At 38.2% G+C, this 12,755-nt stretch overlaps 1 protein-coding gene across 1 annotated transcript in view; it reads right to left on the reverse strand.

Annotated features, from left to right (window-relative positions):
* Positions 1–888: 888 nt before the first annotated feature.
* The window catches only part of LOC110212837 (PI-PLC X domain-containing protein 1), a 31,322-nt gene continuing 19,455 nt past the window's right edge, over positions 889–12,755 (reverse strand). The window contains 5 exon segments of the mRNA XM_020992938.2: positions 889–3,150; positions 4,713–4,814; positions 4,817–4,895; positions 10,051–10,206; positions 11,653–11,781. Of these exon segments, the coding sequence (XP_020848597.1) occupies positions 2,912–3,150; positions 4,713–4,814; positions 4,817–4,895; positions 10,051–10,206; positions 11,653–11,781 (705 nt within the window). The 3' untranslated portion in view covers positions 889–2,911.

Genomic DNA, 12,755 nt, shown 5'->3' on the forward strand with positions numbered 1-12,755 from the left:
CCAGCTGTGTGATCCTGGGCAAGTCACTTAACGTTGCTTGCCTCAGTTTCCTCATTTGTAAAATGAGCTGGAGAAGGAAATGGCAAACCACTCCATTCATCTTTGCCAAAAAAAATCCAAATGGGATCACAGTCAGATGCAACTAAAACTACTGAATGACAACAACAAATAAATGCTTATTCTCTCCCAATAGTTATCCATCTTGTAATGAGTTTACCCTTTGAATTTACTCTTTCAGGTATTAGGGTGTCAGTCATTTACTAAATGACAGTCTGATACCTTGAAGTGTTGTTGTTGTTGTTTCAGTCATGAAACATTTCAGTCACGTCCAGCTCTTTGTTGATCCCTTTTGAGGTTTGTTTGGTTTGGGTTTTTTTTTTGGCAAAGATACTGTAATGGTTTGTCATCTCCTTCTACGGCTCGTTTTACAGATGAGGAACTGAGGCAAACAGGGTTAAGTGACTTGCCCAGAGTCACACAGCTAAGTGTCTAAGGCCAGATTTGAACTCACCAAGATGAATTGTCATGACTTCAGGCCTGGCACTGTATCTATTGTGCTCCCTAGATGCCCTTCAAATACCTTGAAGTATCCTGAAAAATTACTAGTTTGATTCTCAGTTGAATCAGTTATAGTATTAAAATAGTTTTAATACTGTTGGACCTCAGTTGGACCTGGGTGGTAGAAAAAAAAATCTTACATTTCAATATACAATGACCTGCAGCATTTAAGATAACATTTGCAATTATATACATTTCTAGGTATCCACTACTTTTTTTTATTTTAATTTTTTATTATGAATTTGACCAACATCAACAAAAATAATTTCCATTTACAATGAAAAACAGGAAAAGAGAATACAATGAAACCAAGAATCTGTTATGTACAGCTTGTTTTTTAAAGTATTTAATGAATTTAACAGTAACTCCAGTATCATCCTGCTTGTGTTTGTCTCTCTCTAAACTTCCTTCCGCTGTCTTCTGTGTATTTTCTAATTGTTTCATTGACCCTCTTTTTTTTCACCTGGTATCAAACTCCTCCACCCAAGAAAACCCTCATATCCTATAACAAATAAATATCATCACACAAAAGAAACAGATCCACACATTACCCATGTCAGAAATGTTTGCCTCATTCTTTTACCTACCTCTACTATATCATCTCTATCAAGAGGCAGAAAGCAGGCTTCATCACTGACCTTCTGGAGCCATGCCCAAAACATTCCTTCTTGTGAGAAAAATGAAATAATAAATACAACTTGTTTTTATTCTATTGCCAAAAACCCTAAAGTCACAGCATCTTAAAGCCACAGAAATAAAATGAGGTAATGTAGCCTTTTCATTTTTGAAACTTGGACACATAGGTATATGAATACAGGGAATGAGTACTTGACAAAGAGATTGCTTGCAGGTTAAAAGCAAGGGATTAAAAAAAAACAACTTCCTTGAAAAACAACCAAAATAATTATGAGAGCAAAATTTCAACTTTAGATAGGGAATGCAGAGTTCAAGTATGAGGACAAGAAGTTTTAGAATGCTAAGTGAACAGCAAAGGGGATTTGTAGAATTGCTTAGGAATTCACAGAAAGCAAGAGGATCTGAAGCAACGTTTTGATTAGGCTGCATGAGAATGGTAAATAAGAGTCTAGGTGGGGACGAAAGGAGAAATTGTCAGAAGGAAAAGGTACTTTCATAAAGAAAATGACATGGGATTGGAGAAAGAAGAAAGTTCATTAAAAAAATAATGATCACTACTCCCATGCAGTCATATACAGAAGGTTGGTCCTTTTCATCAGTGACCCAGATGGATATGCCAGAGCTTAATGACCCTCTGGTAAAATGTAATGGGGATGTTTTTCAATTATTATTTATTCAATATAATAAAATTTCTAGGAAAAATAATGACTATATTAACATCTTTAATCTGTGTAATAAACTGTTCTCAAACATACCAAGAAATTTATTCTATTTTACAACTGGAAACCCTGAAGCAAATCAGTTAAGCCAGTGGAAAGCCTCGAGGGCCAGGGAAGAGGAAAGTCCACAGGGATTTCTAATGAAGCTAAAAAATAAGGTAGGAATATAAAATTCTGAGAGAAATCTGAGACTATTGGACTTGTCCAACAAGTATATAAAAAGCTTTTCACATTCAGTCGGACCTGTGGGCTCATCTTTTGCAGTTGTAAAAATGCTGTTCTGGTGGTCTTTTAAAGAACTGAAGTATACAATGGTGAGTTTCTTTTACCTTAAGGAATCTGTAGTATTTAAGTTGACTGAACACAGAATTTAACTTCATGCTGAACTTTTCTAAAGAGCTCCAGATGGTTCACCTTCTTACAAATTTCCCATAATTATTAGTGTATATTATGTAATCATATCTTCAACTAGAGTCCTATTTGGATGCCTCATTGTATAATGTAAGTGACCTCAACTTCTTGAAGGCAAGCTCTGGCAGCTTGAAAGGCTTTTAAGTACAAGCCTAACAGTGGGCTGCATTTGGAGAGGCATGACCAGAAGGTAGACCATTAGAGGATGAATTTTTTGTTAGCCACTGCAATTCATTAAACTGTCTACTAAGGTATAGAGGAGTTGCAATCTACATAAATGGAGGGAGTACCCACACTAATAGAAATCATGTCCTTAAGTAAACTTAAACTCTCAGGGATTTAATCATTTGGGAAACCTAAAGAATCAATGGCTTGTCTAAGAGTCAAAGCCAGGATGAAAGCTCGAAGGCACTGATTGCTAGAATTCCTAGGATTTCTGTTCTAAGGCCACTACTGCTTGCTTCTACTCAATTCCCTTTCCATTCTATTGTCCAGTCAGAAGCCTCAAAAAAATCCTAGAATGATTAAAAATCAGTCAACAAAGAGGCAACCTGAATACTTCACCTCAAAAAAAAAAAGGAACATAGTCAATCTATAAGAAGTTTTTGATTAAGAGCAATGACATCACTGACAAAACTGTCAGATCCTATGAAGTCTCCAGCAATGATATTGATACACTTTGTCCCTGGTCCAGGACACTGTTTCCGAATCCATGCGTTCAGGTATGGGAGGTTGGGTAAAGTCATCTTCTTCAGTGATCCAGATGGATGGGCCAGAACATATTGAAAGTTCTCAGTAAGGTTAATTCCTGCAACAAATAATTCATCTGAAACAAGAAGACATTAGAAAATTATTCATCTGTTTGTTATATATCACCTAAGCCAACAAGTTATTCTACCCTCTTGTCTACCCATTTTTTCTGCATGTTTTTGGGGTCTCTCATTTCCATAAAGAAGCTGGGGACTAGCAGTCTTGCCTCCTTAGTGAACTGTGTTAACTCTATAGGAAAATAAATATCTCTGGGTCCATGGCCCTCAAAAATGAAAGTAAGGCAGCTATCACTTTCATCCAATTTCTCTGAAGTCAAAAACATCATACTATAGACAAATAATCACTATCACAGAAGGCCTTTGCTGAATGCTGCTGTCAATGTACGCTTTGATGATAAAAGAATTCTGTGAAGTTGAGACAGTGTGGTAGAGCGGAAAGAGCACTACACATGACTTCCAGTTCCAACTCTGCTGTGAGCTGTGTGACCTTGGTCAAATTGCTCAGTCTATTTGGAGTCCCATTTATCTCACCTGTAAAATGAGAAGACAGAACAAGACCTCTAATGACCTTCCAACTCTAAAATTATATGAAGTCTTACATTGCAGTTTGCAACATGGTCCTCTAGTGTATTGACTGAAAAATCTAAGATAATGAATCAAAACAGCAAGGATTCGTTTCTGAGCCACTGCCCGAACATACACAAAGCATTGCCTCCAATATAGAACCAAGCAGTTGCCACTAGAAAAAAATAAAGAAAAAAAAGGTCTGCCAATGAATGTTTATTGAGTGCCCACTGCAAGTGTGACTGTGGGCAAACAGTGGCTTTCATCTATTCCTCAGTGTCATGACTATTTTTCTTCATTGTCCAAACTTGCAAGGTTTGTTGGGCATTTTCTTGGAATTAGTTTTTGGGTTTTTTGTTTTTTAAATACATTGATCAGTAAAATCTAGATTATACATGGAATAGCTTTAGAATTATCAATCAGTAGTAGTATGTATTTAGCCACTGCATAACATGTTGTTGTCCAGTCATTCACTTGTGTCCAGCTCTTTATGAACCCATGAACCATCAGCATGCCAAATTGTCCATGGAGTTTTCTTGGCAAAGATACCATAGTGGTTTGCCACATCCTTCTCCAGTGGATTAAGATGAGCAGAGGTTAAGTGAACTACTAGGGTCACACAGCTAGTAAGTGTCTGAGGCCAGATTTGAACTTAAGTCTTCCTGCCTCCAGGCCCAGTGTTCTATCCACTGAGTCGCGAAGCTGTCTCCTACTTGGCTGGCTGCCTGCTGCATAAATAACACAGCTCCTTAAACATAGCAGGCACTTGGTAACTTTTTCTTGATTAATTGATGGCTAAAATTACGTGCATGAGAATGAAACATATAGACTTTAAAGTGGTACAGTCCAACATAAACTTCAAATCTACTATAGCCTCTTTAACATTAAAGTTGCTGTTAATTTCAGCACTGCATCAAACTGGGCAGTTCACCGTTTCAGGTTTCACTTCTCAAAAACATGCCAACATGGCTTGCCATCCAAATGCTTAAAAATCAATGGATCAAAAAATACCAGAGTATTCTTGGAAATAATGTTATAAAAATAAATGTTTTACCAGGGCGTCCAGATTCTTTCATAGATTCCAAATAACAGATCAGATCATCTGTTTTCACCTTATTTCCCCACCAATATGGAATTCCAGGCCATAGCTCCTTGTCCTGTTCACAGTAATCTCATCTTCATATGAGACAATAACCCTGTAATCATGTCTCCACAGTTGCTTCAGTGTCAACAATTCCTAAAAGGCATTCAGAATTGGGAAAGGTTACTGATAACTGATAGACATGGGTTTAGAGGAGTTTGTGTGTCCACTTCTCTCAAAAAACATTTCAACTCTCTCTCGTGCAAAAATGACTTCACCGGTATTGACAATTACCTGGATGTTTTCCTTTAAAAAAAAAAAAGCTAAACAATTTCAGGTACATATTTACAAGAGAAATCATTTTCCCTCAAAAAGGATCCCTATTAGAAATAATGCTTCTTTTGATTATAGCACTACAAAATCCAAATAGTCTCTTACCAACAAAGTCATATCTTTACAACACCAAATCTTCCCTGTTTCCATCTACAACATCCATTAATTAGGTTCTATACGTAAGGCAAATTGTACCAATACTACAGATCACACTATATCTAATTACCAAAAGCAATATTATAATAGAAACCTCAGCGTCATAAAAGGTTAGTATCCAGGCATACTCTCTAGAAATAAAGAATGTTGGCCTCAGACAATCTCAGATTTGAAAGAGACTTCAGAGACCATCAAGTCCAAACAATCCCTAAACAGGAATCCCCTCTACAATGTTCCCAACGTGGGGTCATCCAGCCTTTGCTTAAAGATGAGGGGGAATTGTTACCTCCCAAGACGGCCCATTCCACTTTTTTGATAGCTCTAGTTATTAGGAAGCTTTCCTTATTTTGAGCTGAAATCTGCTTGTGTGAAACTCTCATCCAGTGCTCCCAGTTCTTGTCTCTCGGGTCAAGATGGATGCCAAGAATACATATATAGCTCATCCTTTTGTTTCTACCACTAAAGTTATTCAAATATAAGCTTTTATTACACGGGCAGCAACTGTGATGGAATGGAAAGAAATTAAATTTAGAATTTAGAATCCTTAGACTTAAGTTTGAATGTTGGTCATGATTTGCTTTGTGTTATTGGACACACTTCACCTATCTGAACCTGTTTCCTCATCATACTAGCACCAGACCTACCTACCTGGTGAAGTTTTTGTGAAAGTCAAACAAGATAATTTGCTCAAAGTACTTTATTAATTGTAAGGGGAAGAGAAGGAAGGGTGGAGGGAGAGAGGGAGGAACAAAAGGAAAGAAGAAAGGACAAAAGGAAAGGAGGGAGGGATGAAAGGAAGGGAGGAAGGGACAAATGGAAGGAGGGAAGAAAATGGGTGAAGGAGGAAAGGACTTATGAAGTGCCTACTATGTGCTGAATAGCACCAAGTAACAAATATTATCTCATTTTATCATCTTCCCAACAGGAATGGAGATAGGTACTATTATTTTCTCCATTTTACAATTCAGAAAACTGAGGCAGTTAAGTGACTTGCCCAGGGTCACAGCTAGTGTCTCAGGCTAGATTTGAACTCAGGTCTTCCTGACTTCAGGCCTCTGGATAGGAATAGAGATTGGGCATGAGATTTTACACTAATATATAAAATTCCCTCTACCAGAGCAGGGCCAGCACCTTCTCTGCAACTTACGGTTGTAGAAAGCTGGATAAAGCTCTGAGAGGTTGAGCAACATCCCCGGGGTTACACAACCAGTACACTGCAGAGGCGAAACTTGAACAGGTCTCCCTGACTTCAAAGTGAACTCTATGTCCACTATGGCACACTACCTATCAAACTATAAAGCTCTGTATAAATATATACAGTTATATCACATAATATGCCTTGCTACTATTAAATCTAATCTATTTTATGCATTTTTGTTGATTCTTAGGTCTCTTTCTTATTGGCATGCTGAGCCACCTCACTTCTGCCTCTGTTAGAGCCTAAGAATTAGAAGATAAAAAACAAACCCAAAGAAAAAGCACGAGTTTTCACACCACATATGGGTGAAGAAAAACCATGCTTAATAAAAATGTATATTTATTATATCACAAGACCTCACTGAAACTGCCTATCCTTAGAAAGCATAGAAAAGGTTGTTTTTGTTTTGTTTTGGGGTGTGTGTGTGTGTGTGTGTGTGTGTGAATTTATACAAGGGATAGGAACACTATAACACTACAGGTCACACTATATCTAATTATGATTGCATTGACTTTGAGAAAACCCCAAACACGTAATGGAGAGAACCCCAGATCCTCAGAAAGAAGATGTAACACAGGATTGGCCCTTAACTCCTATGAAAAGGGCTGTAACTTAAATTAAACTCCTGAGCTATCATAGCTTCTGTCTAGATGAGTAAGAGTAAAGACTCCTTGTTTATGCAGAAAGTTTTTAAGGGGCTTCAAAAAAATCAGAGTTAAAGAAGTTTGTGCAGAAAATTGACAAAAATGGACAGTATGCTTACATTCCTGGAGTTTATTAAACGTATCAAGCTGTATATGAACTTGGGTAAAACATCACTAAAACGTGATAGGAAAATAATTTCATGTGCAATGGGCTCTCAATAACCTTTGGGTTTTTTATCTGGGTTATATCTTAACCACAACAAATCCTGCTTTTAGGTTTAGGGACCACATCTAGAGTATTCTGCTTAATTACTTGCTCTGTGGGCATAGGCTTTTAAGATTTAGAACTTTAAGGGATCTTGGTGATCACTTAATATGACCCTCTCATTTTAGAGATCACTTAATATGACCCTCTCATTTTAGAGATGAAGAAACCAGCCTAGAAAGGTGAAGTGACTTTTTTAAGTTCACAGAAGTAGTATTCCAAGCACACAGCACATTTTTCTTAGAAGTCGTTATTCCCTTCAAATTTCTGTGCAAACAATAGTGTCTAGACAAAGTCTTTCCTGATTCCTACAGATGCTAGCCCTCTCCCCCTGCCCCCCCCAAAAGTTACTTTATGTAGATACTTATTTATATGCAATTTTTCTGCATGAAACTCTAATTGGATGCCATAACTTCACCGCCTACTCAGTGGCCCTGCCACCAGTGAATCACTAGGGCTGCCATGTTCTTAGCATTACAGTACATCCTTGGAACAGTTATGAAGCAGGAGGAAGGCAAGCTAATCAAAACATCCTGCCATATATAACACTGAGAGGATCCCAGGAAATAGTGTGCACACCAACAAAACACAGCAATGTCTTGTGAAGCTGTTGGTGCGGTGAACAGAACAGCAGGACTGGAGTCAGGAAGACCTATGTTCAGATAGGACCTCAGATTCTTATTATCTGTGTGAACCTGGGCAAGTCACTTAACCACTCTGCCTCAGTTTCCTCAACTATAAAATGAGGATAATAATAGCACCTACCTCACAGGGTTGTTGTGAAGATCAAATGAGATAATCTTCGTAAAAAGTGTTTAGCACAATGCCTGGCACATAGTAGGCACTCTGTAAATATTTATTCTCTTCCCCTTTCCTTTATGCGAGTTATTTGTGTAGCTAAACTTACCTAAAAACTCAGAAGTTTCCATTGTTTCACAGGTAAAGGCACTTTTCCCCACCAAGGCAGACCCCTCCCTTATTCCATGGCCTTAGTGCAGGAGTGGGGAACCTGCAGCCTACACATGTGACACTCTAGGTCCTCAAGTTTGGCTCTTTGACTGAATCCAAACTTGGCCGCACTTGAGAGCCTAGAGGGTCACATGTGGCCTCGAGGCCCGCAGGTTCCCCACCCCTACCTTAGTGCCTTTGAACATGGGCTTCATGAGTTGCTGTGGCCAAAAAAATAATGTATCACTTCACAGCCACCATTCTGGTGACAAGCTTTTCTGCTCTTAGCTTGGCTGGTCCATCAATGACAGACGCAGACATATCACCAGGCAGAAACTTTAATCCTCTTCATTTACTGGGACCTGGCAGAACTTACATTCTACTACCAAAGTCTTTGTGAAACCAGAGTTTCTTCCACAGCATTATGAGGCAACAGAGCAGGACTTTTGTAGAAGTTTGTTCCACTACTTACTATAAAAACTTTGTCTATCTTTCAGACTGAATTGTTTTCTGGATTGCTAAGGGTTTTGTCCCTTTAAGTACTAAAAAAGTACTAACTTTATGGGGCAGCTAGGTGGTGGATTGGATAGAGCACTGGCCCTGAAATCAGGAGGACCTGAGTTCAAATCTGGCCTCAGGCCAAAAACTTGACACTTACTAGCTGTGTGACCCTAGGCAAGTCACTTAACCTCAATTGCCTAGGAAAAAAAAGTGCTAATTTTAGTCACTTGGGATGGATACACCCCTACACATGTAAAAATTAATAAAATTGATTTTGAGAGGCAGTGAAGAGAACACTGGATTTGGACTCAGAAGACTTGAGTTTAAATCCAGCTCTGCCACTTACTACTATATAAATTTGAACAAGACACTTCCATTCTTTGGGCTTCCATATTTTTCATCTGTAAAATAAAGGGGTTGGACTCATAAACTCTAAATTCTCTTCCGTCTCTATGTGTTTCATAAATAAATATATTTTGAATTTTCAATTAAATTCTTAGATTCATAAAATCATTGCTCTAGAACTGGAAGGGACCTCACAAACCATTTAATTCAACACCCTCATTGTAGAAATGAAGAAACTAAGGCCCAAGAAGGTTAAACCCAAGGTCATTTAGGTAGTAAGTGTGAGAGGTTGGATTTGAACATAGTCTCCTCTGAGACAATGCAAATCATATTGCTTCATCAAGTTCTACTAGGTTTTTACTTGGCATCCAATAGCTCAACAAGCTTGTCAAAAACCACAGAAGCTTAGTGTTTGAAGATTCTACATCTGTATTTGCCAGGGGAAAAAAGAAAAAAAGGAAAGCTTTTATTAAGCACCTACTATATAACAGGAACTAAGCTAAGCACACAGGAACCTCCTGAGGATTTAACTCTCGCTACTCCATTCATTCCTGTTTCCTGGAGCTGGGCCCACTTAGTTATGCCAGGGAAACTTGTTCAATCAGTTTTCTGTATGAACTTCTTTAACTAACTTGTTCTGATTTTTTTTTGAGGGCCACCCAAAGCTTCCTGCATAAACAAGGAGTCTTTACTTTTGCACATCCAGACAGAGGATAGTGTTTATCACTATAGCTCAGAAGTTTAATCTCAGTGTCAGAGAGAGTATCAGCCCTTCTCATAAGAGCTATGGGCCATTCTGTCTTACATCTTCTTCCTTAGGAGTTTATCTCCCATCTGGTGTTTTCTCAACCCAGATTGTCTTACCCAATCAAGAGAAAAACCAACCAACTAAACTGAAGGAAGAGGAAATGTTTCACTTACACCTCTGGGACACAGTGTTTTTCCAAAAATGTTTTTTATACAGGTGACAAGATACTGATGAAGTTCAGTGGTCATTCCTTCGAAATTCCTGCAGGCCAATATCACCACCTCCTTAGGGTGATTCTGTAACCACTCTGAAATGTCTGTTAGGGTATCCTGTGAAGGAAAAAAAATCCAAAACAAAACAGATTTAAAAGGCTCAAATAGAGCACAATATTGAGAAAATAATACCTGCTTTAGGCGAAAACTTTTAAATAATTTTGAGACTCTGAACTATCAAGTTGCTGCCTTTATTATTGAAATTTTACATTTGTACTTTTGTTCAAACAGTTTCTAGCTTAAGCAGTTATATGTAACAATAAAACACAAAGCCAGTTTGAATAAGAGTGATTGGCAATTAAGTAGAATAAAAATTGTAGCCTAGCCTTGCATTCCATTGAGGTCAGGTCAGTTTAAAGGGTTTTGAATTGAACTTTGAAAAGTCAATAAATAGACATTTTTTGGTTCGTGGCAGTGGAGAATTCCAAAGACCTACGTGGAAAATGTTCTGAGTACATTTCTTCAAAGTGTTCACAATAGAAACGGCAGGCAATTCACTGGGTTTTAGCATCAGTCCAAGAGGTGTAAATGATGTTATACAGCCAGATTTTAGGGAGTTAGTCCCTCTTTTCAATGCAAACAAGAACAGATTGGGAAATTACACCCTTTACTGATAGGAGATTGAGAGGGAAACAAAATCTGATGCCATTTTATTTCAACCATCCAAACCTTGACATGAACAGATTTCACTTATGAAAGACAAAGATAGAAAACATAACCCTATGGGAACCAGGTTTCAGATGATATGAGATGTCCTTTCTTTGCTTTCCTGCAAATATTCTTTTGCCAACGTATATACTGCTAAATCTCTACTTCATACTGAGAAAGGTTAAAGGGGAAAGAAGACTCTATCACCTGGGCTGAGATTAGTCATGGTTCCCACGCTGACCATCTCTGAAGCCAACAGGGCCAGTATTTCTCCACCCAACTCTCAAAACCACAGGGAAAGCCACACAGTGGGTAAATTTATTGCTCCACTTAGAAAATATTCAGGATCTTGCGTGTCCCTTCTGTCATCTATGAGCCTCTCTGCTACTATTCTGGGAAAAAATAACATTATCTCCCCTCTCTCCATAAGCCTATTTAGACTCACAGGACAAAGAACATGCGTCATAGCTGTTTTTCTTTTAGTAAACTAGAGAGCTCTCCCAGTATAATAAATACTGTAAGAGTTACCTTGCTTCCTACATCATTTAGCTTCCTGTCAAGGAAGAGGTTGGATGCTGGGAAGAAGCTGGCACATTATTTTTAAAAATCAGTCCTCTTCATATAAGCTGTATTTCCCTGGAAATCAATGTTGCTTTAAAAACTAAGATTGATCAAAGGTCAAATGTCTTTATATTTTTCCAATAGGATACATCTAGAAAAACCAAAATGGTATCTGATAAATCCAAACCTGGGTGAGGTTTCCTGGTCCAATTCAAAATTCAGTTTATTGTAAGTCAACTGATCTTAACTCTTTGTCAGTTTCGCTATTAAATTATATGCTCCATATTTCAGTACCTCCACTAAGGCTGTTGTATATATAAGGTGTACAAAGTGCAAATTCTTCTCAGAGCCATCGATCATGTGAGCAATCCTTAGATCAAAATACCGGATTCCAGCATCCAGCTGCTCATTTATATCCAGTGCCTACAAGGTAGAGATCACCTTAAATACTTTTGTTCACTGCAAGGAACACCCAGTTCTTCGTATAATTAACTGTATCATTGGAAGTCTATGAAACAGACAAAACAATTTTTTGTGCTTTCACGGGCACATTTTGAGTCTTAGCAGGGCATACAGTTGTAAGAATAGAGCACAGTAATAATAATGTAGGCTACTATATAAATAACCACCAAGGAACTGTGATTTCATTTGTGTTATAGATCACCACCCTTCTGAGTCTCAGAGACCTAAGTGACTTGCCCATGGTCATAACCAGTAAGAGTCAAGGATTGGAGGGGAGCTAGTAATAATGATACAAAAGGACTCAGAGAAGAAGGAAGAAAGATTTCCTAGAATCAAAGAAAGAAAGGGGCCCAGATACCTAATATCAGGTACAGGAATATAGAAAACATCAAAGCAGCCAGCCAGATGGCACAGTGCATAAAGTACGGTAGTTGGAGTCAGAAAGACCTGAGTTCAAGAATGAACTCAGACACTGTGTGACCCTGGACAAATCACTTAACCTGTCTGTCTCAGTTTCCTCATTTGTAAAATGGAGATAATAACAGCACCTACCTTCCCAGGGTCACTGTGAAGATAAAATGAAATTATATTTGGAAAGCAGTTTGTAAACCTTAAAGTGCCATATAAATGACAACTTATTATTATCATTATGATTGTTAGCCTAAGGAGTGATACAAAGAATCAGAAAAAGAACCAAACCCAAAGAAGGAAATACAACTGAAAGAACTAGGCTAGTGGAAGGAAGAAGGTAAAAGGACTTCTGTTCGAGGAAAGGAACATTAGAGTTCAGAGGGTAGAAGAGCATACCTCCTAATACAGCCCCCAGGTTTATCCCAGCCTCACACCTTTCCTCCGCTCTTCTTTATAGGTGTCAAAACATCTTTGTCTATCCTAATCCCTTCTTGGGCAATTAAATCCCTAAGGGACCCTGAAAG

The sequence above is a fragment of the Phascolarctos cinereus genome, unplaced genomic scaffold (assembly GCF_003287225.1).
Source record: "Phascolarctos cinereus isolate Bilbo 61053 unplaced genomic scaffold, phaCin_HiC Scaffold_726;HRSCAF=1367, whole genome shotgun sequence".
Taxonomy (NCBI): domain Eukaryota; kingdom Metazoa; phylum Chordata; class Mammalia; order Diprotodontia; family Phascolarctidae; genus Phascolarctos; species Phascolarctos cinereus.